The 24,534-nt window shown below is 40.9% G+C and overlaps 1 protein-coding gene across 1 annotated transcript in view; it reads left to right on the top strand.

Annotated features, from left to right (window-relative positions):
• The window catches only part of ADCY2 (adenylate cyclase 2), a 456,478-nt gene that overhangs the window by 13,395 nt on the left and 418,549 nt on the right, over positions 1 to 24,534 (top strand). Inside the window, exon 2 of the mRNA XM_002745132.6 lies at positions 5,387 to 5,584. Within this exon, the coding sequence (XP_002745178.3) occupies positions 5,387 to 5,584 (198 nt within the window). The remainder of the gene's footprint in view (positions 1 to 5,386; positions 5,585 to 24,534) is intronic.

Genomic DNA, 24,534 nt, shown 5'->3' with positions numbered 1-24,534 from the left:
TGTCAATCAGGTCAAGATCACTAATTTTTATGTTCGAATCTTCTACATCTTTGCTTTTTTATTTGCTTGGCCTATCAATAGCAAGATGGAGGACTGAAATTGTCTGCTCTTAGTAGATTAATTTACTTCTGTAAATTTTTGCTTTATACAATGTAAGGGTATTTTATTAGTTTTACAGGTGTTTAAAATGATTATAATTGCCTATTCATTCCTTTCACACCTCATAGTAAAATGGAGTATGACTATGTATGTAGATAAGAATAAAAATTTTGTGTATATATATATATGTATATATACGTATATATATATATATATATATATATACATGAAAAACTATGAATCTATCTTTACACATTCATCTGTAGTCAAATGTTCATCGGAGCTAAAGGTGGATTTCATTTTTCCTAATAATTACTGTCATTTGTGGTGCACCTGTGACATTCTAAACACCCAGAAGCCACACCAAGTCTGGATGACGGCATGTGAGGAAGTCGCTGAGGGACGTTCAGCTTCTCCCACTGACAGTAACAGCAGGAGGTGATGGAAATCGGTTTCTACCTTTGGTCTTGCTGACTTCAAAGCATTTCACTAAAATACTATTTTAAAAAAATTAAATAGGCAATATTTTACATTAGACTGTCCTTTATCACCTACATACAAAATAGAACTGTTTAACAAAAAAAGAGAGAGAAAGTATGTTGAAAAGAAAGAAAATACAGATAAGCTGTTACTGCTTAGAAAAACATCTAAGAAACAAAAGAGTTGTCACATAAGAAATAAAAGTGATGGGTATTTAATAGGCCTAGCAATTAGAATCCATCGGAAATGATCAGAAAATGCATGGAAAATGAACGGATAAAACTCTTAGAGTGGTAGGAACCCATTATTATCACAGTGGATGATTCCACAACAGAAATCTCCTGCTTTAAATGCATTTTAGTACATTGCATTCAGTGTACAATATATGGGAACTTTTATTTTATGTTTTAAAAGTACCTTTTAAAAGGCATTTTAGTGCCTTTTCAGTAATATTGAAAGGATTTTAGTACATTTTTATTTAGTTTGCATTATAAGGTATTTTTATCCACAAAGGGAGGAGGGGTTAGGATAAGTAGGAATATTTAATGAGATTGATGATGGTTTTAATGATTTAGTTTGCTTATTTTAGACTAGTCTCTTTATTTTATATTCTAATGTTTGAAAACAACTCAATCAGAAGAACATGGCCCTGGGTGTACTTTTCTGCTTCCTTCCTCTCTCTGTCTGTTGGGAGCGGCTTGGGAGAGAGGAGGAGCTGTCATCCTAGGTCTCCGGGCATCTCTTTATTCCATGGACTTAAAAAAACCCATGATGCAGGCAGCAAGGCAGGGAAGACCATGGCCTGTAAGTGCGCACATCCTCTAGTGAATACGCTTCTGTTCTTCCCACGACACCCTCATGCAAGGTTCTTTTTTTTTTTTTTTTTAATTTTTTATTGGATTATAGGTTTTGGGGTACATGAGCAGAGCATGCAAGACAGTTGCGTAGGTACACACAAACATGGCAGTGTGCTTTGCTTTTCTTCTCCCCTTCACCCACATTTGGCATTTCTCCCCAGGCTATCCCTCCCCACCTCCCCCTCCCACTGGCCCTCCCCTTTTCCCCCCAATAGACCCCAGTGTTTAGTACTCCCCTTTCTGTGTCCATGTGTTCTCATTTTTCATCACCCACCTATGAGTGAGAATATGTGGTGTTTCATTTTCTGTTCTTGTGTCAGTTTGCTGAGGATGATGTTCTCCAGATTCATCCATGTCCCTACAAACGACACGAACTCATCATTTCTGATTGCTGCATAATATTCCATGGTGTATATGTGCCACATTTTTCCAAGAAAGAAGACATATATGAGGTCAACAATCATATGAAAAAATGCTCATCGTCACTGGTCATCAGAGAGATGCAAATCAAAACCACATTGAGATACCATCTCACGCCAGTTAGAATGGCGATCATTAAAAAATCTGGAGACAACAGATGCTGGAGATGATGTGGAGAAAAAGGAACACTTTTACACTGTTGGTGGGAGTGTAAATTAGTTCAACCATTGTGGAAGACAGTGTGGCGATTCCTCAAGGCCTTAGAAATAGAAATTCCATTTGACCCAGCAATCCCATTACTGGGTATATATCCAAAAGACTATAAATCGTTCTACTATAAGGACACATGTACACGAATGTTCATTGCAGCACTGTTTACAATAGCAAAGACCTGGAATCAACCCAAATGCCCATTGATAATAGACTGGATTGCAAGGTTCTTAAAACTCCTTCAGAGTTAGCGTTCAAAAGGCAGATACAGAATAAACTGGTGGCTGTTCTCTTCCTTGAAGAGTCTTGTTTTTCACTGGCACAGGTTTTGCAAAGGTTAGGGTCACAGGCCTCATGAGCAGCAGCTGACTGTCTCAAGCCATTGTCCGTCTGGGCCTCTGGCTCACCCTCCGTGGTGGGGGTGTATGGCTTGAGGCCGACATTCCTCCTCTGGTGAGCAGAACCCACCTGCTAACTTCTGCCACCTAGTGAGGGCAGACACATCACCAGCCACTGAGGATCGCCACCTAGATTAGGACTTCAGAAGGCAAAGTCCTCTTTATAGTTTGCAACTGCCTTGTCACAAAGATATATGTAATCTTTGACTCTAAAAGTTTGTGCTTTCTTGGCTGCTCTGATTTTGAAAGAAATTTAAACATTTTTGCAGGACTCTGAGGGGGTGGTAGGATCCAGACACCTTATGCAGTGTGACTAATGATGGAGAAGTCACCTGCAGCCCCGACAAGTCACATCTCAGGGATGTGATGTTTAAAAAGAGAAAGAGAACACAGAGTTTAAAATTTAGAACCAAATCAAAATTAAGACTTACATGCTTTACCCAGAAAGAGAAGACACTGGGTCTCTGTCTTGTTGACAGAGATCCTTTAAAAGAGATGTATGGAAGAGCTCTTATAGGTCCTTCCATTTGTCCTCTGCTTCCTGGAAGGATTGTATCACCATCTTCTGTTCCTTTCGTTACTAATTTCCACTTTATAGTCATCATATTTTTGCACAGTTTTTCAGTCTTTCTGGGGAACGAAGAGCCAGTGAAATCAATAATTGTCTCTCCCCTGCTGGGGTAATGAAATGACTGGGAAGAACAAGTCATACTAGGACACAGGCTCCCTGATTATTTACCGGTTAGTTTTCTGTCCACAGCTCAGTGAGGTTCATTTGGGGAGGTTTAAATTCAATCACTGTTCATGGCTCCATGTGTGTAGTGATCATAATCTCAGATTTGATGTCCTCAGATGACACACTGTCATGTTCCACGTGTCCATTCGTTCGTGGTGTCTGAGTGCCAGGGAGTGCTTGCAGCCTGGCAGGCACCTAATACCCTTTTGCAGTAATTGTAAACTGTGTCTGAGGGTAAGAGTAATAACTTAGGCACTTAATCATGGATAAAAATAGCAATGGAGGGAGAGAATAAGAACATCTCATTTGATCCACTTGTTTTCTGCCAGTTCTGGAAACACATTCTTTTGGTCACGGCAAGAACTGGCCCCATTCAGCTGAGCTCACTGTCAGCTCCTGGACCACAGACCCATAGGGGATCCCCAGGCTGGAGGCCTGTCTCACCCATCAGCTGGACAATCCATGGCAGTCCTTCACCATACCTCAGTTTCCTCAACTGTAAAATAGAACTAACACTAGTGCCCCCCAACCCCCACACCAGGATGGTGGTTGTAAAGGTTAGGGAGGTTAATATATGCAAACCTGCTTAGCACAAGTAGCACTTACTAGCATTTACCACTCTTGTTATTCCTCTTGCATCTTTCCCAGGCATCATTTAACATACGTAATTGTGAGAGAGAAAAAGAAATAACGTAAGTTAAGGGGGCTTGGATGGTGGCTCTTTCCCCTCCTTGGGAACTAGGACTCCGTGTGGATTTTTGGCTGGTCTGCTCTGTTTCCCCATCTCCCTGTGCTTCCTTGCTTGGTGTCTGCATGGAGCCATTTCCAGTGTGAAGGTAGAGCTGCCCACGGGTGGAGTGAACCCTGTACCCACCTGTAAAGAATAGGGGTCACCACACAGACAGCCCCTTTGTAAGTCTAGACATGGTCCCAGCCTTGTGGGTTTTTTAAATAGAAGTGTCTATGGATGTTTCTGTAACTAAAAAAGGTGTCCGGGTGAGGATTAGAGACCATACATTGTGTTCCGTTCTATAGTAAAAGCTGTCCGTAGTAAGCGTCCTGCACCATGTTTTGCAGAAGCTAAAGCCTGAGCCCATGCTTGTGTAATCAAATGAAATGTCATGTCTTTACGTGGAGCTGAACTTCTGTAGAATTGAAATAGTGGGTCTTTTTCATGTGGTAAGAAAGAGATAAATAGAAAAAAACTTCGTGTGCCAAAATAAATGTAAGGAAATGCATTGTAAGAAGAGAATGATAAATGCCCATTTTCTTTTGGCTTGTTTGTTTCTTTTTGCTCTGTTTGTTATTTTACTTCCCCCACCTCTCTTGAGAGAGAAATAACAAACACAGCACCCTCACTTTCCGTATTCAGCACTTTCTGACCCTTTTCTATTAACCTGTGATTCTGCCAAAACACTAATTGCTATGCAGTCAAATAAAAGCTCATCACTTTAAAGACTGAGATAATTTTTTTAAAAAAGTTTATTAAATAAAACATTTAAAATCCATTTGGAAGATAGTTTTCTAAGGCCAGGGTGTTTCTGGTCCTCTGAGTTAGGGAGGAACGTTGGTTGTCTTATTTTTCCTGGGGCATTACTGTGTTCTTACACTCACTTCTGAATAAAATCCATTTCTGCATTTATACTGGTTTTCCTATTTTAAATATCCAACATTAGATTATCTATTTAGAAAAACATGTTTGTTATGAGAGTTAAATTTTAAATATTCAAACTGTTCTACTTTATTATTTTTTATTTTAGAGATGTAGTCTTGCTCTGTCACCCAGGCTGGAGGGCAGTGGCACGACCTCAGCTCACTGCAACCTCCACCTCCTCGGTTCAAATGATTCTCCTGCATCAGCCTCCCAAGCAGCTGGGTTTACAGCCATGTGCCAACATGCTCAGCTAATTTTTATATTTTTAGTAGAGATGGGGTCTCACCATGTTGGCCAGGATGTTCTCGATCTCTTGACCTTGTGATCTGCCTGCCGGGAGCCCCCAAAGTGCTGGGATTGCAGGCATGCACCACCGGGCCCAGTCCAAACCGTTCTACTTTCAAAACAATTTCTTAAACTCAATATATTCTGACATTGATAAGTGTTGGTAACATTTTAACAACATAAATCATTGGTATCGCAGTGATATCTCCAAATGGTAACTTTTCCATCTATTTTTTTCTCTCCTCAGGAAGTTGAAGACCATGTGGCATTTTTAATAACAGTTCCAACTGCCCTGGCGATTTTCTTTGCGATATTCATCCTGGTCTGCATCGAGTCTGTGTTTAAGAAGCTGCTGCGCCTCTTCTCGTTGGTGATATGGATATGCCTCGTTGCCATGGGTTACCTCTTCATGTGTTTCGGAGACACTGTCTCTCCCTGGGACCAGGTAAGGTGTGAAAACATTTTTTGTCCTTCCTTTATTATGATATACTTAGTTCTGTAAACAATTTGGCCTTAAACTATAGAGAGGAGTCCTATAACTGATAACAGAGTCTGTTTTTTAAAAAGTTATATATTTAAAATTTATTTATTTTTAATTGACAAATTATAATTGTACATATTATGGGGTATAATAAATATGTATTTATATCTGTATGTATGTGTATATGTATAGATGTATGTGTGTATAAATATATATATGTGTATGTATGATTCGATACATATATGTTTAATATAAGATTAAATCAAACTAATTATCATATGCAACATGTCACTTACATATATACTTTTGGTGAGAAGCTTTACAATCTACTCTTTAAGCAATTTTGAAATATACATTATTATTAATTAGGATCAGCACGTTGTGCAATAGATCAGTAAAGCTTATTCCTCCTGTCTAACTGGAAGTGAAATAAGCCAGGCAGGGAGCACAGAGGTTTTTGAAATAGCTGTCTTTGACTCATGGTCAAAGTCACTCTGTCCCCAGTTTAGCAGATTCATCACGCTGCAGCCAGGGAGCTGGCTGGGGCCTCACACTGTCGCTTGTTTGGGATAGCTAAGCTTCAGTTTCTTACATCTCCAGCCACGGTTTTGAAAACTTAGTCCTTCCGTTTCCAGAGTGCCTTGTCTAGGCTTCCTGTTTCTCCAGATTCCCTCTGGGATCGAAGCCTTACCAGGTGCCTGCAATCCTCCCAGACCAGTTGTTGCCCTTAAATTCCTTCTCAATTACTAGAGTTTACCTACTTAAAGATGCTTTCTACTTCTGTGACATTGATTTTCCCTCCACATGGTCACATGCTATTGAAAGGATTCTCAGATACCTGCTGAAAAACCCACATTTGTTCATTTTACACCTGTTGAGGCTCCAGGCTTAGAAAATGCCTACGTGTGGATGGTGTCATACCCTTAGGAGAGTGTCATCTAACTGTCGGCTTTTTTCCATAGTGCTGTACTGTGTGGGTGGCTGCTTCCAGCATATTCGTCCAACGACACGATAAACAGTGTGCTGTCTAGGGGACAGGTCTAGGCTGAGGTGTAAATATACAAGCTACTAGCTTAGAGCTTGTCAACCAAGACATGGAGTTTTGAAGCCCTCCAAGGAGAGGGTGACTACGTAGCTGAGAGGGCTGTCACAGGGTTGGTAGGGACATTGAGAATCAGGGATGTGCCAGGAACAGGATCTGGAAAGAAATAGAGAAGTGGTGATGGGAGAAGAGAGCCAGTGAGAGTGCACTACTGTAGAGGTGAAGGAAGGAGGGCTTCAAGGGTATGGACAGACGGGCTCAAATGCCATGTCAAGGGACAGAATACTGTTGGTGTGCCTCAGTTGGAAATAGCCCAAGATGAGCTTGCCAGTGGGTTCTGTTGGTAACTAGTCATGTGACTTCTGCCAAGCCATTATTCTCTTTGTGTCTCTGTTTCTTGCGCAAAGGGAGGAGGCTGGACTAAATGAACTCAAGTTGTTCTTCCTGGCTCTAAGAGGACACTGTCCTGATGGACACAAGACTGGGTGGGCGGCACCATCTCTCCTTCATCACTCTCCCACTAGCACCCCTTGGAGGGCTGGGCACAGGCCTCCCCGTGCTCTCCCTCCAGCTCCCCGCTCTCTCCTTCACACTCTGCTCTGGATGCCACTTACACTCTGTCCTTCCCCACCCCATTAGAAATCTTGGCTAATACAATTAGACAAAATACTACCTAACAAGAAGGTAAATTACAGACATGAAAGGGAAAAAGCAAATGCTGATTATCTGTAGATGACCATACTATCTATACAAATCAACTGGAAGTCTCAGACCAACTAACAGAACTCAGAAGAGAGCCCGCCAAGACTGCAGGATCAACATAAAAACAATAGTATTGGTATGCACCAACACTGGCCTTTTTAAAAATTACCTCCCCCAGTAGCCTAGCTGCCCTGTTACGTGCCCAGGTACTGTAAGCAGGAGAACAGTTAAGATCCTGCTGGTCTGTTGCCTGGATCTGGTGGTCTCTCCTTGCACCGAAGCCATCTTGTTTTAATGATACGGGTTTTTAAGAAGACTTACTATCTGGAAGGCCAAGTACCCCTCCTTGTAGAATATTTTCAGCTCACTTTTCCATATGAATCAGTTTGTCAGCTTCAGTGAAAAAGTCCATTTGGGTCCTCGATTTAAATTATATTGAAGTTCTAAATTTTTGCTATGAAAGATACTTAAAGCCTAAGAATTAATAAAAGGATGGTTGACAAAACATCCAGAAACCTGCTCTTTTTGTGTATAGTCTTTTCATCAAAAGGCAGACATGTCTCTCCAAGATTTCAGGTTACTTTTTATGGAGACTCTTTTTCTTCTTCATAAAATCAGTAGTGATTTTTCTTAGACCTAATCTTAGGTATCTAAAGTCTTTTTATTTTTTCATAAACAGAATTTTAAAAATTACCTTTTCTAAGTGGTCAGTGTTGATATATATGAATACTATTGTTTTCAGGTTGATGCTGCAGTCTCAGTGGGCCTTTCTGAGTTCTGTTAGTTAATCTGAGACTCTCAGTTGATTTGTATATAGTATGGCCATCTGCAAATAATTAGAATTTTCTTTTGCCCTTTCATGTCCTTAATTTACCTAATTCTGATGTAGTATTTTGTCTGATTGTTTTAAGCCGGGATTTCTTTTTTTTTTATAGTTATGGTAAAATTAAATTTTTTTTGTTGCATTTTAGGTTTTGGGGTACATGTGAAGAACATGCAAGATAGTTGCATAGGTACACACGTGGCAGTGTGATTTGCTGCCTTCCTCCCCTTCACCTATGTCTGGCATTTCTCCCCATGCTATCTCTCCCTAACTCCCCACCCCCTCACTGTCCCTCCCCTATTCCCCCCAACAGACCCCAGTGTGTAGTGCTCCCCTCCCTGTGTCCATGTGTTCTCATTGTTTAACACCCGCCTATGAGCGAGAACATGAGGTATTTCATTTTCTGTTGTTGTGTCAGTTTGCTGAGAATGATGTTCTCCAGGTTCATGTCCCTATAAAGGACACGAACTCATCGTTTCTGATGGCTGCATAATATTCCATGGTGTATATGTGCCACATTTTCCCTGTCCAGTCTATCATCGATGGGCATATGGTTGATTCCAGGTCTTTGCTATTGTAAACAGTGTTAAGCCGGGATTTCTAATGCAGTGCGGAAGGACAGAGTATAAGTGGCATCAGACATTTAACTTAATGGGAACATGGAAGATTCCGGAAAATACAATGTTTGCTTTATCATTACTATTTTTAATAGAATGAATTAATCAGGATAAGGTGCCTTTGTCTGTCTGGAATGTTCTTGTCAACAGGTTGCATGTCCTGAGAATGATTTTTCCTGACCTGTACCTGTCACTTCATCAGGCAACACCGCTCACCTTGCTTGAGTGTTTCCATAGCACTTAGGGTGGCACTTTCAATTATAGGACACACCCCTCGATTTGTTTATTGAATGTCTGCTGCTGGAACATAAACTTCTGGGCAGGGATGTGACTGTCTCTCCAGTGTCCTATTCTCGCCCTTAGCAGACTGCTGTCCAGACATCGGCAGCCTGTAGCTACTCCTTTGATATGTTCATTGACAGATGACTACATTTTCATCTTCAGGTTTGTCGTTTGTATTTTAACCCATTATATATATCACATATATTTCGTGTTTTGGACACTATTGGCCTCCTTTTCAAAATTTCCCAGGATCACAAACATGCTTATTTCATAGTCATTTTATTGTCATTTTCTCAAGACTGACTGCACTCAGGTATTGAATTTGTTGGCCACATTTCTTGGGTTTAGCTTGCCCTGTGTACATTGACTTTTTAGCGTTTAAGTACATCTTGAATTGGAATGTATTCACCTCTGCCCCTAATATAACCCCAACCATTCTGTGGTTGTCTTTCTCACACTGCTGGGGCCCTGGATAGAGTGTCTGTGAGGCTCAGCCTGGGTGTTCCATGTTGATTTTGCAGGTTGGGAGGCCAGCCCAAGCCATAGCCTGGGGATGTTCCTGGGAGGAGCACAGCTGTGTCTGCTCAGTCCTCTTACCTTGGGCATGGTGCTCAGAAAAGGCCACAGCCAGGCTCAGTGGCTGCTGCTAGTTTTGGCCACTATACCTAGGCCAGTAGCATTGGCAGGGCGTGTGCCTCAGGCAGTGGACCTGCTCATGCCCCTTGCCAGAAGAGAGATTTTGAGCCTTCTCCCTTCTGGATCCTGAAGTCCTGCCCGGCACTTCTAGCTGCCCTCCATTCCATGGGAATGGTGGTTTGAAATGAAATGAGAAGCAAAAGTCTACCTTCGGGTTTCTTTCTTTCTTTCTTTTTTTTTTTTTTTTGATATGGAGTCTCACTCTCTCACCCAGGTTGGAGTGCAGTGGTGTGATCTCAGCTCACTGCAACCTCCACCTCCCAGGTTCAAATAGTTCTGCTGCCTCAGCCTCCTGAGTAGCTGGGATTGTAGTCACGCACCACCATGCCCGGCTAATTTTTATATTTTTAATAGAGACGGGGTTTCATCATGTTGTTCGGGCTGGTTTCAAACTCCTGACCTCATGATCCACCCGTCTCAGCCTCCCAGAGTGCTGGGATTACAGGTGTAAGCCACCGTGCCCAGCCCTGGTGTCTTTTAATACAGACTCTACATATGTAAGTCCCTTAATGACCATTAGCCATCAGGAAGTATTGCAGCAGGTTCACTGTGCTTAATAAAGCACTGTGCTTAAGAAAGCAGGCTACTTTCAGTATCCTTTAGTGTGGATGTGATTCCCACTGGAATGGTTCCCACTGAAAGATGGTGAAATTAACAACATAGTTGTAAAGTGATGCAGGAATGAGCCTGCTATACAGTCAGAGGGAACAGTCTACACAAGACCACTCTTAATGCTGATACTAATTGCAAATTGGGAGGTTTCCAGGACTACCCAGAGATTGGATGCTTTTCTAGAAGAACTCACGGAACTTGTAACAGCTGTTATCGCTGTGATTAGGGGTTGCCACATGGAGAGAATACAGAGGCACTTTGGCAAAAATAAGAGCCCAGGAAAACCACCAGATGTGGTGGCAAAGTGTATGGGTGTATCTCTCCCTCTCTGTCCAGCTCAGTAACACAACACAGCAAGGATATCTATGCATAATTGCTGTGGTGCCCGCCAGTCTCACCAGGAGGAACAGGGAAGCTTGGAATTCCAGAATGTGTTTATTGGAGGCATGTCACTGATTTCAAAAAGAGCAGTCATTTTTCCCGTGGGTACACATTGTACTCATTTCTAGGGCTGCTGTAACCAAGTCTCTTCCAAGTTGTGTTTCATGGCTTAGAACAAATAGAAGATCTTTATTGTCTCAGCTCAGGAGGTCAGAAGTCTGCAGAAGTCTGAAATCACGGGACTAGCAGGGCTGTGTTCTCTCGGAAGACTCTAGGAGAGAATCCTTCCCTGTCTCTTCCAGCTTCTGGTGTCTCATGCACTCCTTGGCTTGTAGACACATCACTCCATCTCTGCCTCCATCTTCATGTGGTGGCTTCCCTTTGTGTCTCTTCTGTGTCTCCTCTCCTCTTTTTATAGGGGTACCAATTATATTGGATTACAACCACCCTATTGACCTCATTTTAATATGATGACAAGACCCTGTTTCCAAATAAGGTTACAGTCACAAGTACTGGGGTTTAGGACTTGAACTTGTCTTTTCAGTGGACACAGTTCAACTCCTAACAGATAACAGTTGCTTAAGTGGGTGCTCTCCGGTAGTGGGACAGACATTTCCTTCTTGTGGATTGCTGCTCTGAGATTCACTCGTCCTTCTTAGATTTGGAAATTGCTCTTGATATCAGTGTTCCCTTAAACTCCAAATCCACCTTGGGATTAAATGTGGTCTATGAAGGTTTTAAGGCTTTCATCCAGTTGTTGCAAAAGTAATTGCTGTTTTTGCCATTATACAAACCAGTGTCTCTAAGTAATTAGAGACATTCTTGTGTGTCAATGTCATGTTGAAACAAATAGAAAACTCTTGAAGGTAAAGAGAAAATAACCATCCCAATCCCATTGCCATGTAAATAAACAGAATACTGTCATGGCATGTCAGCATGCTGGACATGGTTGGTTTATCTCTGCCCTTCCATTCATGGAAGTGTTTCTTTACAGTTCTTACATTCATGAGCCTGATACATTAAAAAACAAGAACAAAAACAAAAAACTTTGATTCACTTTGTAAACCCTAAGCTTTTAAGTGACTTTTTTTTTGATGATTTTGTTTTTCTTTCTTTTTTTAAAAATTGAGTTGGGGGTCTTGATATATTGCCCAGGCTGGTCTTGAACTTCTGGCTGCAAGTAATCTTTCTGCCTCAGCCTTTCAAAGTATTGAGATTACAGTTGTGAGCCACCATGCCCAGCCTGTTTAATGATTTTCTGATAAGCATGGATCCATTTTATCTCAGCTGATAAGTACTGACTTGGGACCCTCCTCTGAGGTGGTTTTTTTTCAGGCTAGGCTTGATTGCCTGGAATGGCTTCTGCCCACTCACAGTCTTGGAGAGCCACCAGGGTGGTCAGGGAGGATAGGAAAACTCAGCCATATTTGCATCTGACTCCAGCTTTCTGCATTTCTCTCATACTAAAGCTCATTGAATAGAGTTCAATAGAAACTTCTATTCCTGACAACCCCATTTCAGCCTTGGCAGGGAGACCACACCAAAGTTATTTTACAGATTTGTTAAATAACCACCAACTCGAAAGGCTAACATTTTTCTCTAGGATGAAGAGACTTTCTTTGTCCTGTTACCTAAAAGGATGTCAGACTTTCAGCATGTGCATATGTGTGCTTTTTTACAAAAATAGGACGTCAGTGTGCAAACATCTTTTTTTTTAATTGAAAATGAGTGAAAAAAAAAAAAGAAAATAAAGACCTCTCTTAGTCTTTGAAATGGTGCAGAATCCGTTTGCTTTTCCTTTAGTTCAGTCATTTGGAATGCAACCAAAGAATGTATTTACCACTGGAAGAACTGAGCAGCATATGAATGAAAGTAGGAAAATGCAACCTAGAAAGCCTGACTCTGTGCACCCAAGAAACCCTTCGCTGTGTGCTGCTGTGTGCCGGGGTGATTTTTCAGAGGGGACATTTGGGCTTACTGTGAAGAAGCACACACGTGACAAAAATTAAAAAGTAGTTAATATTATTTCTGTTAACAATAAAGATGAAGATAGGCTATTGTTTTGTTTAATGACCGTGCCTATCCCAATGACACCTGTGCATTTGAGGGAAGTGCAGCTGAGCTGGACCCAGCCTATAGTGTGTTTACTGGGAGACCTCTGTGTTTCTGGCTCTTTGGAGCAGAGGAGGCATTTCTAAGTTTTCCCTTCTGTGAGTTCCCAGCCAGAGTGTTGAGAAATCAAACTGGCTGTTATGGTTTGGCATGTCCCTACCCAAATCTCATCTTGAACTGTAGCTCCCATAATCCCTATGTGTCTTGGAAGGGACTTGGTGGGAGGTAACTGAATCATGGTGGGTCTTTGCCATGTTGTTCTGGTGTTAGTGAATAAGTCTTATGAGATCTGATGGTTTTATAAAGGGGAGTTCCCCTGCATGTGCTCTCTTGCCTGCCACATGTAAGATGTGACTTTGCTCCTCATTTACCTTCCACTAGGATTGTGAGGCCTTCCCAACCATGTGGAACTATGAGATCATTAAATCTCTTTTCTTTATAAATTACCCAGTCTCAGTTATGTCTTTATTAGCAGCATGAGAACAGACTAATACATTGGTTTTCCTTGAGCTGAGGATTTTCCCTAACCCTCACTTGGGCCTTCCCAGAACTAACCTTGCTTGAATGCACAATTCTGTCAGTCTTTCTGGAACATTCTCTCTGCTCCTCGTCATTTTCCCTATAGTGCTTTTCTTAAGAGGATCCCGGGCCCTGGTACTGCGGATCAGTGTCGTGACTAGCCTGTCCTCTAGCCTGCACACAGCCTTTGTGATTCTCCTCCCACCCTCACCTCTACAGCCAATGTGTTTTAAGGAGTTTGATGAAAATTATTTGGATGATGGATACCCTAAAACCCTGATTCACCGCTGTGCAATTTATGCATGCAACAAGATTGACTTGTACCCCATAACTTTGTACAAATAAAAATAAATAAAGGCCGTGTGGTCTTGGAGACATTTTTACTTGCTGCTCTGTTCCCAGCACACAACACAGCACCACACGCAGTGATCACACCACAAAAATTGTGGGACCAAATGAGTATACAAATACCACATCTGTGTACTTGCCCTTCTACCATAGAGTGATAGGCGTCACTTCCAAGCTCCTGCCTGTAGCAGGCACTATGTAGTTACTTTGCATACACAAATTATTTGATCTGTGTAGCCCTGTGAGGTAAATAATCTTATCACCTTCATCTTGCTGATGAGAAAAAACTAAAGCCCAGAGAAGTTAACTCACTTCCTCAAAGTCACACAGGAGGAAGAGGACCAGAATTTGAACTTGGCATTCTGTCACCATCACAGGGAATCTCCAGATGTCCACGGTCGACAGTGACTAGGGCATTCCCCTCCTGTTGTGCTCTGGCACATCACAGATTATTATGCTGTGTGAAGGGGACACATTTGTGAATCTGGATTGTTCTAGTTGAGTCACTTTTGGGTTGATATTATTTGGAAAAACTTCATAGGGAGGGAGCACTTTCTTCAGAGATGCCAAAAATATGGTGCTGTCACTGTTTCCACTTGCCAGCTGATAGTTCCATTTGGAGGTATTTTCACTCCTCAGATGCATCAATAAGAGAAATAGAACTAACTTGGCCCAAGGAATAATAATAGTCCATGTATATATCAGGCAGCATTACTGTTGGGGAATCAATTATTGCTTTTGTACTAAAACTGAAATTTGACTTTCTTCTAAAGACATTTATTATACATAGAGTCCTTATAATTGAACCTCTTTGTGCTGGTTTTCTCATCTAGGTCTCCCTTAGCTCCTATATGCCTGTCATTGGCCTCATTCCTCCTTGTAGGAAACCTCATCAGCTACATAGGGCACTGGAAGGGCATTCACCAGGAACCACACAGGGTTCAATCCAGCTGCTTGCCAGCTTCTCCCTATGTGGTGCCAGGCATGGGTCCTCTGACCTCCCTTGAAGCCTGCCTGGTGCTACTCACTGTCTTGAGAGCCCCAGACCTATGTGTGTGGCTCTCAGGGCATCTAGAAGAGCCCTCCTGGGAGGGTCACACAAAGGCTCAAGAGGGAGGCATGAGTGGAGTCTGGGATTTGTAGTGTTTTCCTGAAACAGCAGGACTTTTACAAGGGAGCAAAAATGTTCTCTGGGCTTCCCAAACATCTGTTTTTGACTTAGTTTAAATGGAGGCGTTTTCGATGGTGGCTATCTTAGGGCTTCTGCATCGTCTCACTTGTGCTTGTCATAGAATTCCAGCTACCCTTGCACTAAGCCTTGGATGCTGTTGTTCTACCCCAAGAAACGTTCTTAAGAGAATTTGTGACTAATACAACTTCGTCTCCATCAGAGTAGAGCTGTGTGCATGTACCCATGTGGGAATGCAGAGAACCTGCTGAAATATAAGAGAGTGAATTCTAGATTCCAGGCTAGAGCAGCAAATTCTCAGGAAAAAAATAAATGCAGAGTTCAAATTATTTCCTATGAAAAGTTGCTAAGCAGCATTTCACTAAACTCTGGTATTCTGCATTTTAAATATATTTTTTTCTTAACAGCAACTAATATTATTTTCACTCAAATAAAGGTATTTGCATGCTGGAGACTTCACAGTAAACTTTTAGAACATGGTGAGTAAGTATGGAAGAAATCCAAAAATATTCACCATCAAACTTTTAGATTCATGCTGAATAAGTATGGAGAAAGCAGTTGAATATTTTATATTATCATTATGATATTTTTCTTGCCTACATTTCTGGTGTTTTGTTAATGTGTGTTTTTCATTTGAACTCTAATTTTCCTATTGGTAGAATGGGTTTTAGTATTAACAGGTACTGTAGGTTTTAACTAAGTCATTGCTGTACCGTCACCTTTCCATCAGGGCCAGCCTTTGTGTCGTCTTGCTCATAACTGGGAATATCAGTTATGAGCAAGGCCGGAGACAAGCATGAGACCCAGAGAGGAGGTAATAAAGTCCCTGGGGGAGTTGCAAGAGAAGAGGTGGAGAAGCCCCATCCTGCGTAAGGAAAGTTCGTTTCATTCTTTTGAACACTATGCTGGCCAGACAGCTTACCTTCTATTTTTGTCCAAAGATTTGTACCCTCTTAACAGGAGTTTTAGCCAGAATAAAACATTTATCTGAGTTAAAGGTGAATATTGAGTTCTCATCATTTACTTTTTAGAACTTTTTGTCCTTTGTCTTGGTCCATTTTGGTGCTGTAGCAAAATACCACAGACTGGGTTATTTGTAAATAATAGAGATTTATTTCTCACAATTCTGGAGGTTGGGAATTCCAAGATCAAGGCACTGGCAGATTTGGTGTCTGGCGAGGACTGCTCTCTGTTTCCCAGACAGTCTTGTTGCTGTGTCCTCACACGTCAGAAGAGAAGCAAAGACCAGGCACTGATCTGACCACTTCGAGGATGTTAATTTCATTTATGAGAGTGGAGTTGTCAGGGCCTCATCACCTCAGAAAGGCCCTACCTCTTAACATCGTTACACTGGGGAGGAAGTTTCAACTTAAATTTCAGAGAGGACATAAGCATGCAAACCATGAAAGCCTTGGATTGGAGTTTGTGAATTTGTAATCATTCCCAGATTTTTGCTTCAGCACTGTAAGCATGGAGATGTTGGTATTTCTCTCTGCTTGTGGAATATGCTGGAGTCTCCCCCAGGAGACTAGAGCTGCCAGCACTGGCTTCTACCCTCTGTAATGGCTTTGAGGTCATGGCTCCTCTTGCCATCTCTAAAGAATGTGACCCAAATGAGGAATGGCCATGGGAGACTCACCAGGAGCAGAATTTAGGAGAGAAAAGCTTTGCCAAGAGTAGTGAACAGAGCTAGGATGCTGTGTTAATATGCCACCTTGCAATATTCTGCTGCAGTCATGTTTTAGGGCTGCCAGAACAAAGCACCACAAAGTGGCTGGCTTACAACAACAAAAATGCCTCTGTTCTTGAGGCCAGAAATCTGAAATCAAGGTGCAGTTTTATGCTCCCTCTGAAATCCTGGGAGAATCTTTCTTTCCTCTTCCCAACATTCTGTGGTTTGCTGACAGTCACTGGAGTCCCTTGGCTTGGAGCTGCAATAGTCCAATCTCAGCCTCCCTGTCACATGGTGTTTTCCTGTGTCTCTGTCCTCATATGCCAGCTTCTTACAAGGACACTGGTCTTATTGAATTGAGTCCACCTATATTAGTTCATTCTCATGCTGCTATAAAGAACTGCCCAAGACTGGGTAATTTATAAAGGAAAGAGGTTTAATTGACTCACAGTCCTGCATGTCTTAGAAGACCTCAGGAAACTTACAGTCATGGCAGAGGTGAAGAAGAGGCAAGGCACCTTCTTCACAAGGCAGCAGGAGGGAGAAGTGCAAGAGGCTTATGAAACCATCAGATCTTATGAGAACTCACTGTCTCTCATGAAAACAGCATAGGGGAAACTGCTTCCATGATCCACTCATTTCCCACTGAATTCTTCCCATGACATACAGGCATTATGGGAACTACAACTCAAGATGAGATTTGGGTGGAGACACAGCCAAACCATATCATCACCCACAACAGTATGATGTCATCTTAGCTAACTACATCTACAGTGACCTTATTTTCAAATAAGGTCATATTCTGAGGTTTTACGGGGTTAAGCCTTCAGCATTTCTTTGCTTTGGTGGGGAACAGGACCAAAATTCAACCAGTAAAAAGTACCAAGGAAGAAACTCAGATGATGGGAATTGTGACAATCTTATTTCTACTTTTCCATTTACACTTAAAGCTCGAGTGAACCGAAAATTGATATCTAGACCTAGTCTGTATGCAGAATCTGCTCCATATGGCATGGCTCCTTGTGCTCAATACAACTGTGGAGCCCCTTGTTCAAAAATTATTAAGCGTTTAAAAACAGCAACTACAGAGCATTTAACCAAAGGCAGGCCCCTCTAAGACGGCCTGTGAGGCTGCACAGGCCACACCCCAGGGAGCTGGGCCCTCTATCTGCTTTCATGAGGAGGGCAGGGCTGGGGGAGCTGAAAGGTGATTTCAGCTTTTCAGGTTTTAAGTTTGAACTGCTGGTAGCAGGTTGATGGAGATCTGTGGACCACTTACAATTTCTGTATCATGACTTTGCTTCAGGTGAAAAATTCATACTAGCAGGCGGGAATGTCCAACCATCTGAAATACAGGGAATGGTGCCTACCTCAGAGAGAATCAGTGAGAGAAGTAGAGGAAACAAGGCATGTTTTTAAGTGGCTGCTTATCACTGATAGGGGGAAACTACCAAAACCCAAGGAGGAGTTTTGTTTGCAAAATAAATGTCTTGTCATTTTATTCCATGATACATGATTTATGACCATTTTTATTTGCTTAAGTTCAGCTTTCATTTTAAAGAAAAGCTTTAGTTCCCAAGTTTCCATTAATACATACTACTCTGTGTATTGGTACAAATTGTGTCATATTGAATTATTTTTCAATAAGCTGGGTTTAATAATTTTATTGTTCAATAAATTCAAAGCTGAGATTAATAAGTATTCTGTTAAAACCAGTGAGGTGATAATTTCATTCCCAAGTAGATGGTGTTTTGTATGTCCATGTTCAAACATGATGTGGAAGTAGAGTCCCTATTTACCTCACCACTTCCAACAGCTTAAAAACAGGACAGAGTACATGAAACAATGGCTTTGAGACACTGGTCAAAGGATACTATGGGGAATTGACCCTGCTAACAAGAGGAACGAAAGAAGTGAACTCTAGGATTTCTCCAGCTTCTTTTCTGGAGAGAGTCCGAGTGCTGTAGTAACACAGGGAGGAGACCCAGATAGAGCCCAGCTGTTGCGCTGAGTTGAGAAAACAGAATTCTGAGTTTGGGAAGACAAAGGTGCTGAGATTCTCAGGATGGAATAGTAGGAGGTTTGAGAAGGGCTGCAGAGAGAGAGAGAGAGAGAGGAGTGCTCCAGGGATTTGTAGAGGGTCTCACCAATTCATCAGCAGAATACTGATGGGCACATACTAGGAGCAACCTACTGAGGCCAGAGAAAGAAGCTCTGTGAAAGAGCAGGTGAGATGATTCTTGGTACTCACAGAGACTGAAAGAGCAGTACAGTAACAAGGGGACATTCCCTATTGATAATACATCAAGGGACCTAACAGTTTCAAATACCTATGACCCTAGTAAGAGAAATTCAATAAAAATCCACATTTACTCAGAGACTTTAATAGCCATTTCTCAGTAACTGATGACACAAAAGAAAGAAGATGAATAAGGATATGGGAGATTTCAAAAGTCCCATAATACAAGTTACCTAATTCATATTTATAGAACACTTCCCAACAATGAAGAGTGTGTATTCTTTGAAATGCATGTGGAACATTTATTTACTAAGTTAAACCATACTCTGGGCCACAAAGTATTCCTGAGGTTAAACTGGTTGTTATTATACAAAGTATGTTCTTTGGCATAATGGACCTAAATTAAAAATCAATAGCATTAAAACAAATCTGAAAAATCTATAAATAATTGGAGGCTAATCAACACAGTTCTAAATAACTCATGAGTCCAAGAAGAAATGAAAGGGAAATTGGAAAATATCTCAAACTCAATGAAATGAAAACATGATGTATCACGATATGCAGAATGTCCTATGGAAAAGTGGTAATATTAAGTGTTTATACTGAAAAGAAGAAAGGACTGAAATCAGCAACTTAAACTTCCATCTTAAGCAAATAGAAAACAAACTAAAAGAAACAGAAAACAAGAAAATTGGAAGCAGGAAAACAATAATCAGTGAAATTAAACTGCTTCTTTGGGATGGTTAGCAAAATTGATAAAACTCTAGCAAGACTGGGAATAAAGATAGAAGGTAAAATTATCAAAATTAGGAATATGAAAGTGGTTATTGTTATAGGTTCTACAGACTTTAAAAGTTTAATAACTAAATATGAACAACTCTATCCAATAAATTTCACAATATAATAAAATAGGCAAATGTATTAAAATGTGAACCCGTAAAGCTCATTCAAGAAAAAATAAACCAAACAGCTCTATATGTAAAAAATAATTTGAATAGTTACACATCTTCCTGCAAAGAAAGTTCTAGGTCCAAATGGCTCCACTGGTGAATTATACCAAAGTTTAAGGATAAGTAATCTCAAATCTACAGAAATTGGTCCACATGTCCACAAAATATAACAGGAAACATTTCCCAACTCATGTAATGAGGCCACCATTACTCTGATAAAAGCAAAGACATTCCAGAGAAAGAAAACTATAGACCAGTATCTTTCAGGAGCATGGACACAAACATTCTAAACAAAATCCTAATCAAAATGTATTAAGTGATTACCAAATTTAATCTAGTTATGTATATATATATACACACACACACACACACACACACACATGTGTATGTCTATGCATAATATATATGTATATAAACCAACATAGCTTATCTCAACGATGCAGAGTTGGTTAATATTTTAAAATAAATTTATGTGATTCACCATCTTAAGGATAATTTCAACAGGTGCACCGTGTGTCACTCTTTCAGCAGATGCCAAAAATTTGTATTCTTACATATTATTATCATCCTGTTAGAAATTGAAAAAAAAACATTTAATATAGCCTCAAAAATAGGAAATACTTAGAAGTAAATTTGAATAAATATGTGCAATTTCTCTACACAGAAAACTGTAAAGCATGGTTGAGAGAAATTAAAGAGCTAGGTATCTGGGGAGAGTTTCTGTTCATGGATCCAAAGGCAACGTTAAATGTTAATTCTCCCCACATTTATCATCTTGAGATTCAGTGCAATCCCAATTGAAGTCCCAGCAAGCTTTTTATAGAGAGGAGGAAGTTGGTTCTAAGATGTATATGGAAATGCAAAATACTCCTCAAAATTGGAAAAAGCAGAGCATGGAGATCTTACCCTACCAGATTTCATGATTTATTATAAAACTACAGTATTCTTGAGAGCATGATATTGGTGTAAAAATAGACATTTAGGCCAGTGGCATACACTAGACTGTCCAGGAATAAGTCCCATGCATATATAGTCAATTTATTTTTGACAATGCTCTAAGCCAATTCGGTGGGAAAAGTATAAGCTTATCAGTAATAGCTGCTGAAAAAATCAGATGGTCTTGTACAAAAACTTACCTCACACAATTCATAAAAGTTAACATGCAATAGACCAGAGATGTAAATTTTAGATGGAAAACTGTTAAACATCTAGAAGAAAACACACGGGAAGCTCTTAGTACCCTGTGTTCGAAAATAATTTCTTAAATAGAATACACAAAATGGTGGGAACTATTCAAAAAAACCGATAGGTAAGATTTATTAAAGTTGCTTTGATTTGTCCAAAATTAAACACTGTTATCATTCAAGGGCATTACTATGAAAATGAAAGTGCCAGCCACAGGCAGGAAAAAATAGTTACAAATCTTTACAAAATCTGACCGAAGACTTGTAAGTAGGATATATAGAACAGACTGGCAACTTAATCCTAAGACAAACAGCAACAAAAAACTAGCAAAATCTCCAAAAAATACTTTATCACAGAAGACAAATGGATGGTAAATACTCACATGAAAACATGCTCAGCATTACTGATAGGGACAGGAGGCAGGGAAATTCTGGGCAGAAGAGGGCAGGTCCCCAGTGAGGGTCCCACCCTCAAGCCTGAAAGTGTGGTCCAAAGTAAGAACGTACATTCCTGTTTTTTCACTGGAGTGTTGCCTTTTCCAAAACCACCCATGGCCCACCCCACTCCTATCCTGTGCTCATAAAAACCTCAGGCTCGAGAGAGGAGAAGCAGCTAGATGTTGCAGACTGTGGTTGAACATTGGAAAGAAGTGGCTTGACCTCAGAGGCACAGCTGTCTGACAGAGCAGCTTTGGAGAGGAGTCCAGCTGGGGATGGCTGCATTCTGGGAGAAAACTACTTTTCTGCTCTGTCCCCTTTCAGCTCCCCTTCCCACTGAGAGCCACTTTCATCAGAAATAAAATCCCCTGCATTTATCATCTGCAATTTGTTTGTGGGACCTCATTCCTCCCGGGTGCCAGACAAGAATGTGTGTGTGAGTGCAGAAGGCTGTAACACTGACCCTCCACTGAGCTGTTAATACTTGAGCCGTCCACAGATAACAAAGCTAAAAGAGCACTGACTGTAACACTCCTTCTGGGGCTTCAGGGGTCTTGGGCACCCCCCACCCCTAGACGCTGAGCAGGGCTGGTACAGATTTCGTTCCTGCCAGCGCCCAAAAGCATTCACCCTGGATCCCGCACCCACTCACCTGCATGCTCCCTTCCATGAGGGGTTGAGTGCAGTAGGTTCGAGTGACTCGAGTTCACCCCAGCTAGCACCAAAGTAGCTGGCAATTCCAGTGCCCACACTTCAGTTCCTGCCCATGAAGGGGTGAGGGGAAAATCCTGCTTAATTCTTAGCTGTTAGGCAAATGCAGATTCAGAACCCAATGCAGTACTGCTACAAACAATTTAGATTTGCTAAAGGTCAAAAGCTGATCATACACAATGTTGGCCAAGACAGTGGGCTGAGGGTGATGATGGCTGTGTGCCTTATCTCAGTTGTGGTGATAGTTTCACATATGTCAAAGCTCATCAAACTGTACACTTTATGTACTGCTTATTGTTTGTCAGTTACACCTCTGTAAGAGTGTAAGATGCTGCGTAGGATTTTGTAGCATACATAGAACGTTCACATGTTTCATTTCAAACTACGAATACATATCTTCCACAGGTGTTACTCACATTGTAAACATGAAAACAAAGCAAAGGTGAGATACAAAAAGAGATTTGGTGACTTGCCAAAACACATGTCCAGGCTGGAAACCACCGTTCCTTCTTTCTTTCTATTCAGATATGCTTACTCCGTCATTCTTGGCCTTCCCTCTTCCTTGACTTTATCTAGGATTGTGACGTAGAGTAAAGTTACCGAGATGGTCTAAGACAATGGCAGTATTTCCATTTTATCAAGTCCGCCTAAGGAGAAGACGAGTCCTTGGGCAAACCATATTTTATTAATTTTTTAAAAGATTGTCAAATCAATTGCTGAGTTTTAAGAAAAGTCAGTCTCTCTTCAACCTCTTTAACTTAAGAAAAACTGCACATGGTGTGTGTGCGTGCGTGCATGTGCGTGTGCGTGTGCGTGTGCATGCACATACAATGCCTAGGTCACCGAGCTGTATTTCTTTAATAATCCTGAAATGCAAAAATTACTTATATCACAGTTTTTATTTCCTGATGAGGGACATAGCTAAAGAATAAAATATTCCCTTTTTTTTTTTTTTTTATGACGGAGTTTCACTCTTGTTACCCAGGCTGGAGTGCAATGGCGCGATCTCGGCTCACCGCAACCTCCGCCTCCTGGGTTCAGGCAATTCTCCTGCCTCAGCCTCCTGAGTAGCTGGGATTACAGGCATGTGTCACCATGCCCAGCTAATTTTTTGTATTTTTAGTAGAGACGGGGTGTCACCACGTTGACCAGGATGGTCTCGATCTCTTGACCTCGTGATCCACCCACCTCGGCCTCCCAAAGTGCTGGGATTACAGGCTTGAGCCACCGCTCCCGGCCAAGAATGACATATTCTAAGAAGCATAAAAACACAAAACACACTACCCCCAAAATTGTGGAACAATTAGATAACTTTGTTTTTGTAGGCAGATAAGCCAAATTCCTTGAAGAAAGAAAACAAATGGGAGATTTCTTTTAATAAATCAAATAAAATAATAGAATTGAACTGTATTGTATTGACCCAGACACAGATAAAGAGACCATGGGAACAGAATGAAGAGCTCAGAAAGAGACTAGTTTGTGGCAGGGGTGAAATTAAAACATCAAGAACAGGAGGGAGTACTTAATACATTTTAAAAATGTATATATGAAATAAATTAACAAAAAGAATTGGCTATCTTTTGCAAAAATCAGATTCCTACTGATGCCATGTTCTTCATATCATACAAATTAAAGATTAATTAAAAATACAAATTCTTGGTAGATTAATATCTAAATGAGAAAAGCAAATTAGTGAGGTTTCCATAAAAGTGCAGAGGGAAACCTCTTCATGACATAGGGAAGAGTTTCCTAAATATGCATGAAAAGCAAACATTTTAAGTAAAGAAAGAATGATGACAAACAAATACAAAAGAAAAGAACCATCCCCTTAGCTCTGCATGTTTGCAGCTACTCACTGGTCTTACACACTTGCGTGGGACTCCTGGAGACGTTTGTTCTTGTCTGCATTGTCCATTATGGGAGGGAAAAAGGAGTAGCCTCAATGGTAATCAGTGGGGAACTAGATAAATCAATTCAGCATTTTCATTCAATAAAATACTAAGTGAGAGTCAAAGGAATAAAGTCCATCTGCATATATCAGAAGATGTCCCATATTCTTTTAACATATGGGGCATAGTTTAACAGATGTAGTATGCAGTATGCACTGCATTCCCTGCTTCCAAGCGTTCCAAGCCACCTTCACTTTAGAGACAGCTTTGAGGCAGATGAGATTCAGAGGCTGGATATGACATGGATATGACTTACTTCTTTCCTTGTTGAAAGTTGGAAGCCACCCAGGTCAAGTGTAGGGCATATGAACTCTACATGCTCTTACGATGTGCACACAAACTGCAAGTGCTGTTGTAAGCTATGTAATAAATGCAGAAGCATGCTTTTATAATTGGGAGCATATCTACCTGCTGGTTTTTGGTGTAGCCTCTGCATGTTTTCCTCTGA

Source organism: Callithrix jacchus, chromosome 2 (genome assembly GCF_049354715.1).
Source record: "Callithrix jacchus isolate 240 chromosome 2, calJac240_pri, whole genome shotgun sequence".
NCBI classification, from domain to species: domain Eukaryota; kingdom Metazoa; phylum Chordata; class Mammalia; order Primates; family Cebidae; genus Callithrix; species Callithrix jacchus.
This window is presented reverse-complemented; position numbering and strand designations above follow the sequence as displayed.